Raw genomic sequence first — 16,879 nt, 5'->3', positions numbered from 1 at the left:
ACTGTCAGCCACTTTGATCTGTTTTTTTCTTTGCCATTTTTCTAGATGTAAGCAAAGAGTCATGTTTTTGTTTGTTTCATGTTTTGTAGTAGTAGGCTGATATTTATTTACACAGATACTATAAGTTTGAATGCTAAAAGAACTATTTAGTTTTAAAGCAGCAAGTTAAGTAGAAACATGATATATTTAGTAATAGTAAAATGGGTAGTATATCCTGAGAACATAGTGAGTCTAGCTGCTATGCCAGGCATTTTATAGGGTTGTCTCACTTAGTCCTTCCCTGACTGGACAAGGTATGTGCAATTGTTATTCCTCCTTTACAGGAAAATTGGCGCAGAGCAAGCAGGGCATTGGTTGAAGGAGGTATTACTAAGGACTGGTGCAGACTTGAGTCATCGGTTCCTCATATAACACCAGAGCTCTGGCTTTCAGTTGTGGTGGAGAAAAGCATGAATTAAAGCGAGAATGTCTAGCATAGTTGGTCTTATTTCTTTCCCGGTTTTTCCCTCTGGTTTGTTTACATTGGTTTGCTTATGTGCATGGTGGAACCGCATGTGTTGGCTTCTCAGGTACTTGTTTAGGATTGAAGTGCTGGAGTGATGCTAATAGTTCTTTTTTCTTTCTTTTCCTTGATAGTAAAAAACCCCTTTGATGAAACATTTGGAAAAATACAAGTAAGTAAAAGATCATGATGCTTATAATGTATGTCATGTTTTAAATGATGGAGATACTAAAATGACTGTGAACTAAGGAAAGTAACTTTAAGGCCCTTTTAGTTTAGAGCATTATGTTTGGTCATTCTGGGTATCCCTACCTCAAATTATGTCTGACGCAGAGCTGCTCCTGACCAGGGAATGTTTGCTACTTTTATGTAAAGACAACTGCCCCATCAAACGGGAGGAGCCGAGCCATGCCTGGACCTGGCTCTTCTACTTCCAGGTGTGCTGTGTACTGTCCGAGGCTGTAGCAGGCTTTTGTTTTGTCTTCTTTTGTTCCTTCTGGATCCTTGTTCTGCTGCTGTGATGGCCAATTAGGAAAGCAAAGGCTTAAAGGAAAAAACCCAGGCTTTTTACATATTCTTTCTCAAAGGATGATGTAATAACTTGAACCAAAATTTTATTTATATCAAAATACTTTTGCTTGCCATAGAATAGACACTGAAGATTTAGATATTTAAAGTGAATATTATACTACATAATTCTCTGCTAATTTTTCATTATGAGACCTGACCATTGTATAGATCTGTATCAAAATTATTTGTTTTACTCAAGAGCATATGAAAAGTTTAGTCAGACAGTGGAATTATTATTTCAGATTGTTGGGACTGGGACTTTGGAATAATTTTCTTCAGTATTTTCTGTCGTAAAGACATTTATTTGCAGTGAATTTGACAACTGAATCTTAAAAAATGCATAGTGTTATAGCTGAGACAGTGCAGTGGACTCATGGAACCTTGAAAGTAGAAAATGTTTTAAAATTTGTAGAATCAGATTCAGTTTAAGACTCTTGGGTTTCAGCCCCAGCTTTTAGTTTTGGATGTTTGATTATTTGTTTGTTTATTTTTGAGACAGAGCCATCTATCTATCTATCTATCTATCTATCTATCTATCTATCTATCTATCTATCTATCTATCTATCTATCTATCTATCTATCTATCTATCTATCTATCTATCTATCTATCTATCTATCTATCTACTTATTTATGAGGTGGTCTTGTTAAAAAGTCCACCCTGGCCTTAGGTTTGCTATTTTCCTGTCTCAGTCTCCCTATGCTGGGATTATAGGTCTAAACCACTCTGCTCTACACTTTGTGTTTTTAACTTTGCATGAAGATAGGAATTGTTTTGATTCAGAATAACAGAAGGATGAGGTCAATAAAACGGTGATGTGGCAAAAGCTTGGAAGCCAGCAGCCACCTGGAGGGATGGATACTTTGTCTGTCATTGTGACAGACTCCAAGGACTGAGGCAGGGATTTGGAGCCTTTGTCTAAGGTCTCCTCCTCCATCGCTGATCATAGTTGCACTGACAGACCTTTGTATCCCATAATGTATAAGCTTGTTGTCTTTGTTTCCTGGATATGAGTGAGGACAAAAGGGTAGATGCAGCTTCCTGTCTTTAGACATACACGTACCGTCACCTTCTACATTTTCTAGCCATGCCCGCACTTGCTCCATGAAGATAATCATCTAGAAATCCTGTGCTCATGCAGACCTTCCCTTGATAATCATAATCATGGCTTATCTCATCTCTTAGCCCTTCTCGTCACTTGCAAAGTTTATCTTACTTGCAGTTCTTAAAATCTGTGTGTCATTGTTTAGACTACTTGATAGATTATATAGACCACACCATGTTTACTCCAGAGCATCTCTACTTTCTGGTCAGAGCAATATTCCAGATGTGCACAACGCTGACTTACTTTTCTCTTAAATTTTCAGAATGAAGCCAAACTCTTTCCCCTCATATTTAGGCTTCTGTGGCAATCAATTCCAAGCTACTTTTCCTTCAGCTGGTTACTGCTTATGTAAGAAGTCTAACCGGTGCTTTCATGCTTCTGTACCTCTGCTTATGCAGTTTCCTCTGGCTGGAGTGATGGTCAAGTCTCTCTTCCTCTAATGCTCTGTTGCACAGATGGGCTTTAGTTGACCTCCCTCTCTGTTTGCACTGTACTTGGCAGTTACAGTGTGTCACTGCATGGTGCTTGGTGGTGGTGTTCTTGAGAATAGGAAATACCTTGTTTGTTGTGTCTCACTTTGCTCTGAGAAAATAGTTCTTTACTCCTTAACTTCATTGCATGCTTCACTTTAATAGTAATTATATACAAGGGTCATCTTGGAAGTCTAGGACAGGATGTATGTCAAAGTAACAACACACATTCCTTAAGTTATGTGGTGGAGTCAGATTTAAACAAACCATGGGGAACGGGAGGATGGCTCAGTGGCCAAAGGTGCTTGCCAGCAAACATGACAACCTGAGTTTGAACACACATTCTATTGTTTGACTACTGGTGTATACCCATGTGTGTGCAACCCACATCTCTGTACATACATTAAGTCAGTCACTCAAACATGGAATGCAACATAGATAGAGGAAAGACAAGAACAGTCTGCGTTTGAACACAGTGTATATGCATTATACAGTGTGGAATTGGAGGGACTGCTGTGATGGGTAGAGGAGGTTTCATCATGTGTGAGAACCATTTGTGTGTGTGTGTGTGTGTGTGTTGTGTGTGTGTGTGTTGTGTGTGTCTGTGTGTCTGTGTGTCTGTATGTCTGTATGTGGGTGTGTGCACATACGTGCTGGTGCCCACAGAGGCCAGTGGCCTCAAATCCTGTGAAACTTGAGCTGGGAAGATTGTAAGCTGCCTGACAGGGGTATGCTGGACTTGAACTCTGGCCCTCTGGGAGAAAAACTCTTAATCACTGAGCCACCTCTCCAGCCCACGTGTCAGTTTAGTTCTCAGGAAAATGAAATACTTAACAGTGATAATTTATTTTAGCATTCTGAAAATATAGTAGCTGTTGTTTCCATATGGTTTATCTTTCATGTTATATGACTTTAACCATTTTAGCTTGATTTCTTCCTTTGTAAAAACTATAGACTTAAATTGTATTTCATATTTTTTTTTTATTTTAGGCAAGTGAAAAAAATCTTATGATGAGCACATTATACAAACTTCATGATCGATTGGCTCAGATTGCAGGTATTGTGTTAGCGTCACTGTCTCCTAAAACACTTCTCAACGTCGTGCTGCATGCTGTGTCAGTAGGAGTAGGCTGATGTTTATTTACACAGTATTCTTCTTTAGACATATGAATGTAATAAGGCCATTTTTCTGCTTGCCATATATGTTAGATATTATTTATATATATATTGTGTGAATAGTAACAAATTCTGAAGGCTTAAAATAGCAGTTAATTGAATAAGGGAGATTAATTAAAATATTGGATTAGATTCATAGGTCTAGATCTTCTTTCCGTGATTATGCAGTTGTCATTTCTTTACTTAAAGTCGTCTATTTTTAGTTAAATTCTTTTCATACTCTGCTCTTAATTTTGTTAAGAGTGCTCAGGTATCAACATGTCTGCAATCTGAATAATTAAGTGAAATTATTAAATGGATTCTTACTAAGTTTGAGGTTTGCAAGTTATGGTAATAGCATATGTGTTTATCCAACTCAATATGCCAATTATTAACATTTTACTTATAACTTTCATATGGAAAACGAAGATGGAGCCTTCCAGGGCTTACAGAGGCCGACTGCTGTGTACAGATGGGGTCCTTCATTTCCTCTGTGTTATCTGTCTTGATCTTTGAGTCCATAGTGCTCAGTTTTTAGTTTTAGAATTCTCTGTACAGTTCTGTGTACACCATTAAATGCTTTCTTTGTACTTAGTGATTTGATTTACCTTCATTCATATCCTTAAGCTAGTAACACTTATTGGGTATACTCTAGTACCTGGAAGTAAGTTGAATGTATTTCATAGCTAAGAAATCCTAATATTGCTAACTTAAGCCTGTATGGCTCTTGATAGCAAATTTATGAGCATAGTCTGTGGCTTACCAGATCAGCACACAAGGGTTGCTTTGCTTTTAAAGATGTAGATTTCCTCCCCTAGTGTGGGTATTGGCAAGTTTTTTCCTATGAAGTGTCTGTAGTTAGTATTTTAGGTTTTGTGGACTAGACTGCCTCTGTCATTACTCTTTTATTTTGCTGCTATAGCATGAAAGTGAACACAGGTAGTATATTACCCGACTAGCTTGACTAGACTCCACTTATGAACACCAGCAGGCCACACTTAGCCCTCGGCTGTGTTTTGCTGACTTCTGTTCTGGTCCTGTAGAGTCTGAGCCTCTGAGAATCATCCTAAAGCTTGAATACTTGTTTATCCAGTAGATACTTAGCCCTTATCTAATTACCCCATTACAGCCTGGCTTCATGAGTAAACTAATAAGTAAAAACAGACTTCCACCACAGAAAGGTTTGGCAGAAACTACTTGAAAGTAATAAAGCAGCAAAAACAAATAATTGGAGTCTAGTGTGAGGGAAATACCCGTGATAACCACAGGTAGCCTGGAAAGAAGCTGGCTTCTCTGCAGGCTATTAGAGAAGAAGGTGGTTTCTCTTAACTTCTGTAGCCACTCCTTTATAGCAGCTCAGTCTTCGTTCCACAGGTAGACGTGTCTGCCTACGCTCACTGTCAGTCTGTGTCAAAAGTTTTCAGGGATGTGGACTCCTCTGCCAGCAATGAGTCCATTATCCTGTGAGAGTGGCTGTGGCTTAGTAGACAGAAAGATACGATGCGATGGTAGATTTAGGCTTATTTGAATCTTTGGATTATTAGCTTTATAGTTTAAAACATAAGTGGAAGATATTCTTATATAGCCTAAAGTTCATGTAAAAGTAGCGGTTTATATAAGGGTAGTTGTTTACACTAAATATTGGAATTGTTTGTAGAAAATACGAGTAATATTCATCAATCTTTATTAATTATAATATATATAGTTGTATAATTTGTAAAATGCTTTAAATTCTATTTCTTTTTTTGCTTAATATTGTACTTACTCCAAATTAACATGATAATCTTTTCAGGAGATCATGAATGTGGCCGTTCCAGCCAAAGGATGCTTTCTGTCCAAGAAGCAGCTGCATATTTAAAAGTAAGCAGTAAACTCTGAATTTTAATAGCCATATTCTTAAAGTTCCTGTACTATCAAATGTGTTAAGCATTGGAGTACTTTATGTATTGTTTAAGTGTGTTCTTCAGCACTCTCTTCCATGGCCTGCATTCAGGGCTCTTGGTCCCTTACGTTTAGCTCCCCCCGTCACCCCATGTTACCTGGCCCACTCGTACACTTGTTTATTTACGTGTGTATGTTTTTGGCTAGGTTCCGTAAGAGAGAACCTGTGGGGGTTTTCTTTCTGAGATTGTGGATCTGAAGCTGGTTGAAGTATGTATGTTTCTATCTTAAGGGTATAAAGCTAATTGTTTTCTAGTTGTCCTTCTGTCCTGGATTGTTTTGGAGCTGAGTAAGTGCGTGCCATACTTGATACAAAGGTGTAATGAGTGTGAAGCCCTGCAGCCTCTGCTCTGAGTACCTCTTCTAGCTGGGAGTTCATTGAATTGGGTAGACTTGGTGGTTATTTATTTGTAGGATTTCTTTATAATAATTAAGCTTATAAAATTAAAACGTCTTACTATTTAGTGTCATGCAAGCAGCTGTAATAAAGGAAAATGGAAATTTTTAATATTTTTGTTTTGGAACACTGTATAAGACAATGCACATAAGTGTGTAAAGGGCTCGAAGGACACAGGTAATAACTAATTGTGTATACGCCCGTCCTCAAAGCTGCTTCGTAGGCAAGCGCTCTACCACTGAGCTAAATCCCCAACCCCTCTCCAGCCTCTTGAGAATGTTTTTATCCACTAAGCCATGGGGGAGCACCCTCTCAGAGGCAAAAGGGAGGCGGGGGATGAGGTAAGGTGTCAGAGTGGGGAAGAACAAAAAGGGGGGGGGTGTTTACAAATAATTTAAAAAATGAAAACAGAGTTCCTAGAAATTATAAGATAAGCATTGAAGTTAGGCCTTTTATAGTCATAGTTTATTTGATGTCTTTTTATTTATTTGTGTCTTAATTTCTTTCAGCAAAATTTTGGTATATGTATTTTTTCATCTTCTTTGTTTATTCTTATTCCTTTTTGATGCTATCATAAATATTTTTTTCATTTCCTGTTGAGATTCTTTTTTTTTCTTTTTTCTTTTTTTCGTAGCTGGGGACTGAACCCAGGGCCTCGTGCTTACTAGGCAAGCGCTCTACCACTGAGCTAAATCCCCCAACCCCTCCTGTTGAGATTCTTTTCTGTTACTATATAGGAAATGATTTTTTTGTGTGTGTGTTGATTTTTGTACTCTGCAAGTTTGAATTCATTTACTCTAAGGTGATAGAGACATAGCATCTTTTTTTTTTCAGAAGTGCTATAAAAATTTGACAGAAATACTTTTATTTTTAAGGTGTCATGAACTTCCTGGTAGTACCTTAGTTAGGTTTCCATCTCTGACCACCATGGACAAGGCAACTCTTAGAAAGAACAACACTTAAATGGGGCTGGTTTACAGGTTCAGAGTTTCAGTCCATTATCATCAAGATGGGAAACATGGGCAGTACTGGCACTGCTGAGAGTTCTACATCTTGTTCCAAAGGAAACCAGAAGACTGTCTTCCAGGCAGCTAGGAGAAGGTCTCAAAGCTCACTCCCACAGTGTCGCACTTCTTCCAACAAGTCCACACTACTAATAGTGCCACTCTCTGGACCAAGCATATTCAAACACATGAGTCGATGGGGGCCAAACCTCTTCAAACCACTACAAGTAGAATTCTCATGAAATATGACTTCATGATTGCTAGACTCTAATATAGGATTTTTCATCTTGTCTTTTACTATTCTTAGTATAATCAAACACTGAAATGTTTACTTATGTGACTATACAAGTCACACACAAAAATGTAAACATTAATTAGGAAAATTTTCAAGATAAATTACTTAGAAATAATTTTTATAATCCCAACACTTAGGAGGCAAAAGGCAGGTAACTGTAACTTTTTTTCGCCCCCAGATAGGTTTCTCATGGAACCCTGGCTGTCCTGGAACTTGCTTTACAGACCAAACTGACCTCAAACTCAAAGATCCACCTGCTTTTGCCTCCTTTCTGCTGGGATAAAAAGTGTGTATTACTACCATCTGGCTAAAAGAGATAACTCTTTAGAAAAAACAAAAACAATGTATGAAGAATAAATTCCTACCAGTGGGAGGGAGAAAAAAGAACCAAACAAGAGAAACAGGATTGTGATGCTAAAATGAAGCTTTACAGTGTAGAGATACAGGCTCAGTGCTCAAGACTGTACTGCTATGGACACAAGTTTAGTTCCCAGCCTAGACACTGGGTGGCTCAGAACCGCCTGTAACGTTAGCTCCAGGGCATTCAACAGACTTCTGGCCTACACAGACACTGCACATGATATCAAGAAAGTAGTTTTATATTTCTACTTAGTTAAATCTCCTGGGACCTCTTTCTGGATAAATATTTTCAAGGATTAAAGTGATTACAAGTGAGATAAAAGCCACCAAAGTACCTATGATCCTTAAGGCTTTGAACCAGTTGGGATAATGTGGTAAGAGGAAAAGTTCATTATGTAATGCTATCCCTAAACCTATTATTAATGTAACTGTGGCTTCATTGAGTCTTTCAGAAAATAGGATGGCTACCCATGAAAACAGAACAGGACTCATACTACTAGCTAAATTAATGTAGTCTGGTTTGGCCGGACTACCTCCTGGCAGAACAAAGCCCCATCTAATGCCTCCCAGGAAAGCTAAGAAACTGGCTCCATAGGCCATCTGAGTAAAGGCTAGTATGGGGAGATAAGACTTTGTTATTACCATGATGAGTGGTGGGGCAGCAAAGGGGATTAACCCCACCAGAGTTGTATATAAGGCTGGCTTTGGGCTATCACGTAGGTAAGTGATGGTGCTTGGTTTCTTGGGGGGAAGGACTGCCTCCTTCTGCTGCTTTTTAAAGTTGCATGGTGATGCACGGTAACATTGTATCTTCCTCATACACACTTGAAATGACGTGGAAAGCCAAGTTCTTGGAGACAAAGAGGAAAAGTCCCGTGGAAGACATGTCTTGGGAGAAAGTATATCTAGTCTGCTGGCTCTGAGTATCACTGTAAAAGGGTTCTTTAGTATCTTTGAAGATGCTCCAGAAATTTTCTGGATGAAGTGAAGCATTCTGATTTCTACTCAAGAGTTTTGTCCCCAGAAGATGCAATTCTGATTCATGTATTTTTACAGTTGAGGAGGATAGCTAAATTTAAAGCAACGTCTTGCCACCATCACGCGGCGCCAAAGTTGCACAACAAATTGAACCAGGGGACATAGCATCTTTAAAGGCTTTTTATGTAGATGATTATATCATTTGTGGAAAGGGATACATTTACTTCTTCCTGTTTCGGATTTTAAAATTTCTTACATAAGTTATTCCCCTAGAATTTCTAGTGCTGTGCTGAATAGAAGTAGTGAGCAGGACACCTCGCTTTCTTCTGGTCTTAGAGGGACAGCTTTGAGTTCTGTTCAGTCTGACTGTTAGTTTGCGGACCTTTTTGGGTAGGGCCCTAATACATTGACATCATTCTCTTTTATTCCTGGGCATTTTTAATCTCATTGTTGAAAGTGTTAAGTTTTCTCATGCTTTTTCTGCAGCTATTGAAATAATCGTTTGATTTAAATACTTTAATTTTCATTTTTTTATTGGGATTGCAATATGAATACTACTTGTAATAAACAGGACAGATAAGGACCCAAATAATATTGTGGTTTTTAATTCTTTTGATCTGTTTAGCAGGTCAAAACAACAGGTTTAGCAGATTAAGAAAAGATTGTATTAATATTTTTTGTGTTGAAATGTCTGTGTATCCAAGGGTCCTGCTGTGTAATACTTTGAATATGCTGTTGGTCCCTTTTCTGGTATTGAGGATATTTGTGTCTCTATTCATTGATGTTAGTCTGAATTTTCATGTCCCATCTAACATTGATAACAAAAACCAGCTTATAAAAGTCAGTTTAGGGGCTTGCAAGACGATTCGATGAATAAACGCACGCGTGTGAACACACACATAAACACACACACACACACACACACACACACAGAATGAATAAATATTATAAGTAAATGTTAAAAATTTAAGTTAGGTAAGTTTGAAAAAGTTGCTTTTTGTCTTTTTCAAAAATTTGAGGTTAGTAGTAATTTTCTCTAATGAAGTAATAAAGTTAGAGATGAATTATTCTTTCATGCCCACCCAAGACCACATCAGTCAGTGTTCCAGCATGAATGGAGAAGGCACATAACCCTCACCCCTGTTTGAATAGCTATAGTCAGCAACTGAGGAAAGGAGAGTCAGTTTCTCAGGAAGCCCCCAGAGGCGGCCCATATTCTAGTGGTTGGTTCTAAACCCCAGCAACACTAATTGGGTCTGATAAGTTATACACCGCAGTGTTTAGAAGGGGGAGGGCATGAGTTTTAGAGGGGTTTGTGGAGGGACAGAGAAGACTTAGAGAGGGATGGAGAAGTAGATTTAATGAAAATACATTGTGCTCATTTCTGAAATTCTCAAAAAAGGAAAAATGTATTTTTCTTTGAATGAAGGTTTGTCTTTTAGTTCTGTCTGGTTTATAGTACTTAAGTCATCATTTTCCTTATTGATCTTTATCTGTGTTCTATCCATTTTTTAAAATGGGTATAGCAATCTGCTATCAATAATAGCATGGTCTCCCTTCTATCCTTAATTACTCTATATGTGGGTCCTCTAATGTGTATTAGCCAATAAAGCTGCTATATCTTCTGAGTGGATTCAGCTGCCTTGTCTGTGTGACATTTTACTTCAGTTTTGTTAAGATACTCACCCATGTTCTATTTGCATGGAATATCTCATGTATTCTTTTCAGTCTGTGTGTATGCCCTTAAAGCTAAAGTGGGTTTCTTTTACACAGAAGGTAGTTGGATGGATTATTTTTTTATTCAGCCAGCCAGCCAACCAATGTATTGATTAGGTTGCTTCTATTTTTATTTGAAGTCTATTATTGATGGGAGAAACTTTTTTTTGCTATTTCTATTTGCTTTCTCTCTGTTTGGAAACTTAGTTTTCCTGCATACTTCTTTTTTTGTATTTCTTTTTGTAGTAAAATGCTTTAATTGCTTTTGCATTTATTATCCTCTTTATTTTATCAGTGTCGTAGAATGTCTTTTAGAATGTATATCCTTTAATATTTATGGCTTTTTACATGAACATTTTTAGAACTTTTAAAGCATAATTTTGTTCTTTAATTTGTATACTATAGTTTGAAGTGATTTGTCCATGTATCACTTATAGCGTTCTGTATTTGTTTAGTATGGGCCTTTATAAGTGAGTTTATATTTATATATTTTACGTTGCTACTTGCATCTTTCATTTAAGATTAGATACCTTTTGGCATTTTTATAAGATAGTTTTAATGGTATTGAACTTAATAACTTTTGTTTATATGGGAAACATTTCTTCATATTTGAAAGTTAGTGTTCTGGATATGAGATAACCCTGGCTGGTAGGGTGGGTTGGCTGGTTTGCTTTTTTTCCTCAATCAGCAATTTGTGTATTTCATCTTACTCTCTTTAGATTTCTGCCAACATCTGCTGACTCTTCGTAGGTTCTTCTATGTGATGGGTAGCTTTTCTCTTCTTTAAAAATTTCTTTGCCTTTTGACAGTTTGATAATAATGGTGTGTGTATGTGTGTGGACATATGTGCATATGTGTGGGTAGATGTGCAGGCTCACACATGGGATGGGAGGCCAGAGGTCAACACTGAGTGTCTTCAACCTTCTTACTTTGAAAGACAGGCTCTCCATGAATCCTGAGCTGCATGGCCAGCATGCTGCAGGGACCCCCCACCCCACCCCACCCCTGACTCGGCCTCCCCGTTCTGGGAGTACAGGTGTGTGCCACCGTGCCTGTCTTTTTCATGATCCTGGGGATCTGGACTCAGGTCTGCATGCTCATGCAAACAAGCGCTTCAGCTGAGCCATCTCCCCACTCCTGAAGGTGGCATTGTCTCCCCATGTGTTCTCATTCCCCTTATTCAGATTTAACATTGTTGGGTTTCTTCGATCTGAATGTCTAATTCCTTACCCAAATGTAGAGACTTTCTGATTCTTATATTTTCATTTTTTCTTCCCTTTTCTCCATTTTATGCTTCCATAATATCTGTAGTAAAACACTTTGTCTTTTTTTGTTCTTTTTTTAATGAACCTCTGCTAATTGAATAATATCAAGTGATATGGTTTGCTGACTCTTTTTTGTATATTCTTGAACACTTATAATTTTAATTAACTTTAGTTGTTCTGTTATACATGACTGTCATCAAAAGTAGACTGAGGTGGGGTTTTTGTTGTTGTTGAGACAGGATTTCTTGTATATTCCTGGCCAGGCCTGAAACTAACTTTGTAGCCCAGGATGGCCTTGAACTCAGTGATTTGCCTGCCTCTGCCTCATGAGTACTGGGATTAAAATGAACTCCCTAGGTAAAAGTGGACTGAGTTTATAGTCTAATGTATAATTTTCATATTCATTACAGGAAGATGCAGTCACCATGTCATGTGGTCAAGATTAGACCTAGATTCAGATTCTAGCATTGTGTGTTTTGTGCTATCCATTAACCTTTCTGAATACTGGAAGTAGAATTTTAAAAGTACGTATTCCTGTGTATGTGAGTGGCTTGCTTACATTTGTTTATGTGTGCACACTGTTGGTGTGCTTGGTACCCTTAGGGTCAGAGGAGGGCATTCTGAATCCCCTTGGATTACAGGCTGTTGGCTGCCATGCTGGTGCTGTGAATGGAACCTGGTCGTTTGTACTTTTATGTTTTTCCTAGAATTATTTTATACTTCAAAACAGTCGGATTTTAAAGGTGGTGGTGGGTTTGGTCTAGTCTAGGTTTTGTTGTTGTCGGCTTTTTGTTTGTTTGTTTCTCTTTCTGCAGTGCTGAGGATTGAGCCTAGTAGATCAACCCAGGCCTTGCTAGCACTCTCTGCGCTGTGTCCCCAGTTCACACTTCTTGTTCTAGGTTGAGAACTGAGGTTTCACTTTGGTTTTTAACTCTAGACTGTTTGCTACATATTATAAAAGATTCTAGATTCCATTTCTTAAAGTTATTTTCAAATATTAACATTCTTTAGGTCCATGTGTATACACATCTATTTTTTTTTTTTTTTTTTTACCGGAGCTGGGGACCGAACCCAGGGCCTTGCACTTGCTAGGCAAGCGCTCTACCACTGAGCTAAATCCCCAACCCCGCACATCTATTTTTGTTAGTCTTTTGAGTTTCATTTTTCAGGCTGTGAAATATATAATGGTTATATCACATCATAGATGCTGTTTAGACAGCTGTCAAAAATACTCCCCAAACCCTTCCCCATCAATAAACAGGTTTTTTTTTTTGCTAAAAATAAAGTCTCAAATTCTAGACAATTCTCTTAAGTATTTCTTAAAATATTGTATTATTTTCAATAAAAATTACCATCATAATTTAATTCTCATGAGAAATAAAGGGAAAAGTTTTAAATTCACTGTACAATAGTAACCTCCAGTAGTATTTGGTCTAGCCTTCTTTATTTAGTCTTTTAAAATGTATCTTTAAAATTTGTATGACTGTAAATATCTCCTGTTATAATATTCATGTTTTACACATAGAAGTATGCATATTTGCCTCTCCCATTAAACAGTTTGAGGTTTTTTTAATTGCTGGATAATATTTTTGTTATGTAACTAAAGTGCATTGACTTTTTTTCTAGTCATTTCCTTAGGAAATAATCCTGAAAGGAAATAACTTTTTCAAAGAGCATGAGCTTTATAAAATGCTTTTGATAATGTTCATATTACTTCCTAATCTAGAATGACAGTTGTAGCCTAGTCTAGCCCCAGTTTTTTTATTTTATCTATGTAGCAGTATAAGAAACTCCACTTGGTACCAAACAGTGATTGTAAGGTATACCCAGCAAGCTTTCTGTTTATGGAGAAATCTTGTACATTTCATCTCTACATATTTATATTATGATTTCATCTTCAAAAAGGGAACACTCTGGATATAGCGGCAAATGAAGCAGCCACTCCCACCACTCCCCCAGAGGCTCACCTACTTCCCTGGCTTCTAGTGCCTGGTAAATAAGTTCCAACATTGTGCTTCTGTTGGGTTGACTTTGACTCATTATATTTTATCATCATTTTCCTTATTTTTTCTCTTTCAAAAGGAGTTTTAATCAGCTTATTTATATAAATATAGTTCTGTCTTAGCTAGTGCTTTTATTGAGCTTTTTTCATAATTCGGAAGTGAAAGCCAGCTTACTATTTGTAAAGTTAAGAGGTCCCTCTGGTGGAGCACTTAGGAAGTACATGCTCTGTGTTTGGGGCTGGAGCACTTCATGACATTCCTGTGGACTGTGTGGTGAGGGCTGGCTCAGTTTCTAAGTTGCGTTCAAAGCCTGATTAACTCTCAACACAGTGTGTAATATTTAGGATTTGTGAAGAACCTAGTAGGAAAGTAGAGCTCTGAAAATGTGCCAGGTGCTGGCCAGATAAGAGTTTTGTATTTAGCCTGGCACCTGATTGTTGTTGATGAAGTTTTATGTGGGAAATTAAGTATTCTCAAGAGGCCCATGACGGGGAAGATTACTATGAACAGAAAACTCTCTCTTCTGGTGATTCGTGCTTCTGAAAATGTGATGTCTGCTCCATCTCTACACATTTAACCAACCTCACTTAAGTTTGGTTTTATTTTGATCTTAATTTATGCAGAGTTAAATCTTCTAGTAGAAATTTGGTAAAAGTGTTCTAAATAGTGAGGCAGTGAGACTTTTATAATATGGTTTTATCAAGTATTCAGTTTATGCCATGTGCTGCTCTCAGTTTTATCTTCATCCAGCAAGGTAGATGACAGGAAACCTAGTTTATGGACAAATTAAAGCTTAGAGGTGTAATACCGGAGTCACCTGGCTAGACTGTGATCAGCCTAGTAGGAGGAGGAGAGTCTGTCCTCCGTGTTCCACTGTCGCACTTGTTTGATGACCAGCATGGTCCTTAACCCATAGTGCCAATGTGGAGAAACAGTTTACACTTTAAAGTTAGGAACACTCTGAAGTGGCTGTTAAAATGGCTATATGTTCACAAATAACAAACATCTCACTAAGTGTATGTACATAGTTTGTAATGGAACTGGGATCTAGTCCCAGACCTGCTTGATACAAAAATCAAATTCCCATCGAATCAATGGTTAAATTTGGTTTTAATCCTTTTTTTTTTTTTTTTTTTTTTTTTAAGTTTTTAGGCAGGGTCTCACTGTGCAGCCCTGGCTGTCCTGGAACTCACCATGTAGACCAGACTGGTCTCCAACTCAGAGATCTGCCTGCCTCGGCCTCCTGAGTGCTGGGATTAAAGATCCATCATCTGCTGGCTCAGTATTGTTTCTTGGTATATAGCATATAGCATCTAAAATGTAAACTGTTCTCTATGGAGGGCCATGCAGCTGTCTCAACCTTGCAGCATCCTTTGCATGAGCTGTCCACATCAGAGTTCTAAGTCTCGGCTGGTTCTCTTGATATACGTGTGTATTCATGTGCATTTGCACACGATACTCTTTCCAGGTGCACTTGGTTTTTTAAATAGCTGCTGAAAATTTATGTTTTAAAGCCATTGTCAGATGCTTATGTAAAAAGTTTAAAGTACAAAAGCATTGTCGTTTGGTTCAGTTGTGAGACCAGCCAGCCAGGACTGAATAGCTAGACCATTTCAAAAATAGATAAGACTTTTGTTTAAAGACTCAGTGAGATGGTGGTAAGGAGATGAAGGCTACTGCTCTATAAAGCAAATCCAAGCAGATGGCCTGTAGTTACCTTTATTATCTTACACATGCTAATGAAAGGTTGGTGTCTGTCATGTGCAGTCCCTAGCATGCTTTGTACAGTTGTATATGTGCAGATTGGATATATTAAGGCGAATTTGCCAGTGAACTGGGAAGTGTAAGTATGACCCGATGACAAAAATTCCCTTGAAGAATCTGTTGGTGTAATGATTCAGTGGGCATTTTTTTTTTTTTTTTCTTTTTTTTCGGAGCTAGGGACCCGAGCCCAGGCCTTGCACTTGCTAGGCAAGCACCACTGAGCTAAATACCCAACCCCTCAATGGGCATTTCTAAAATTATTTAAAAAGAGATTTCTTTTCTTTTTTTTTTTTTGGTTCTTTTTTTCGGAGCTGGGGATCGAACCCAGGGCCTTGTGCTTCCTAGGCAAGCGTTCTACCACTGAGCTAAATCCCCAACCCTTAAAAAGAGATTTCTAAAACTTAAAATGTAGCCTTTGCACTCTAGAAAGTGCATACAGTGATAACTTTGTAAAGGGCTTTGTTAGCATAGGAAACCTTGGCTGCTCGCTTTAGTGCTATGTTTGTAGTTCCTACCAAAACAGCTGGTGTGTTGTGGATCATGGTTACATATATATTCTATTAAGATAAACAGATTTTTTTAAAAAGTTGTTTAGGGCTGAAAAAAAAAAAAAAAGAAAGAAAAAAAAAGTTGTTTAAAAAATATGTTTAAGAAATTGAATAGGTTTGAGTGAACAGTGATAGATTGACTTGCCCAGCATGTATAAGGTCCCACTTTTTTATTTCTAGCACCAGAGGAAGAAAAGTATAAAACAGCGTTTGGATATTCTCTGTGTATTGAAAAAAGTGCAAAGTATACATACAGTGGATGCAAATTGGCTGAAAAGGGGAGTTTTTCTGTGTGTATTGTGACATTCTTTTTTCCATGATAAATGTAATTATAGACTAGAATATAAGATACAATGTCGTGCCATTGATACTTTGATTAATTTGGTTTAAGTGTACTCTCAGGCTATGAGATGGCTCAGCAGGTAAAGTGCCTGCTGCACAAGCATGGGGACCTGAGCTTGGATTTCCAGAGCCCACATTAACAACTGGGCACAGTGGCTCCTGCCTGCAATCCCCATGCTTGTGGTAGTGGGAAGAGGAGCAAGTGAAGACGCTTACATGGAAGCTCGTTGCTCAGTCCTAACAGTGAATGTCAGGGTTACTGAGAGACCCTGTCTCAGAATAGAGGGGACAGCCTTTGAGGAGCACCCAGTATCAACCTCTGGTCTTTACATGCACAGGCCCACATACCCCCATAAATATATGCACATTCCGCCCATACACATGTGCACATACCCCTATACAAATGTGCACATATCCACTATCTACATGTGCACATACCCCTCATACACATGTGCACTAACCCCC

At 38.0% G+C, this 16,879-nt stretch overlaps 2 protein-coding genes across 2 annotated transcripts in view; one reads left to right on the top strand and one right to left on the bottom strand.

Annotated features, from left to right (window-relative positions):
* Lemd3 (LEM domain containing 3) overlaps window positions 1-16,879 on the top strand; it is a 49,544-nt gene that overhangs the window by 22,724 nt on the left and 9,941 nt on the right. The window contains exons 2-4 of the mRNA XM_032913039.1: window positions 637-674; window positions 3,637-3,703; window positions 5,594-5,661. Coding sequence (XP_032768930.1) covers window positions 637-674; window positions 3,637-3,703; window positions 5,594-5,661 — 173 coding nt within the window. The remainder of the gene's footprint in view (window positions 1-636; window positions 675-3,636; window positions 3,704-5,593; window positions 5,662-16,879) is intronic.
* On the bottom strand, window positions 6,980-8,892 carry LOC116909463 (transmembrane protein 69-like). The gene has a single exon (XM_032913052.1). The coding sequence runs from the start codon at window positions 8,789-8,791 to the stop codon at window positions 8,048-8,050; it is 744 nt and encodes a 247-aa protein (XP_032768943.1). The 5' UTR covers window positions 8,792-8,892; the 3' UTR covers window positions 6,980-8,047.

The sequence above is a fragment of the Rattus rattus genome, chromosome 1, assembly GCF_011064425.1.
Source record: "Rattus rattus isolate New Zealand chromosome 1, Rrattus_CSIRO_v1, whole genome shotgun sequence".
Classification (NCBI taxonomy): Eukaryota; Metazoa; Chordata; class Mammalia; order Rodentia; family Muridae; genus Rattus; species Rattus rattus.
Note: the sequence above shows the minus strand (reverse complement) of the source record. Positions and strands in the feature narration are given on the sequence as shown.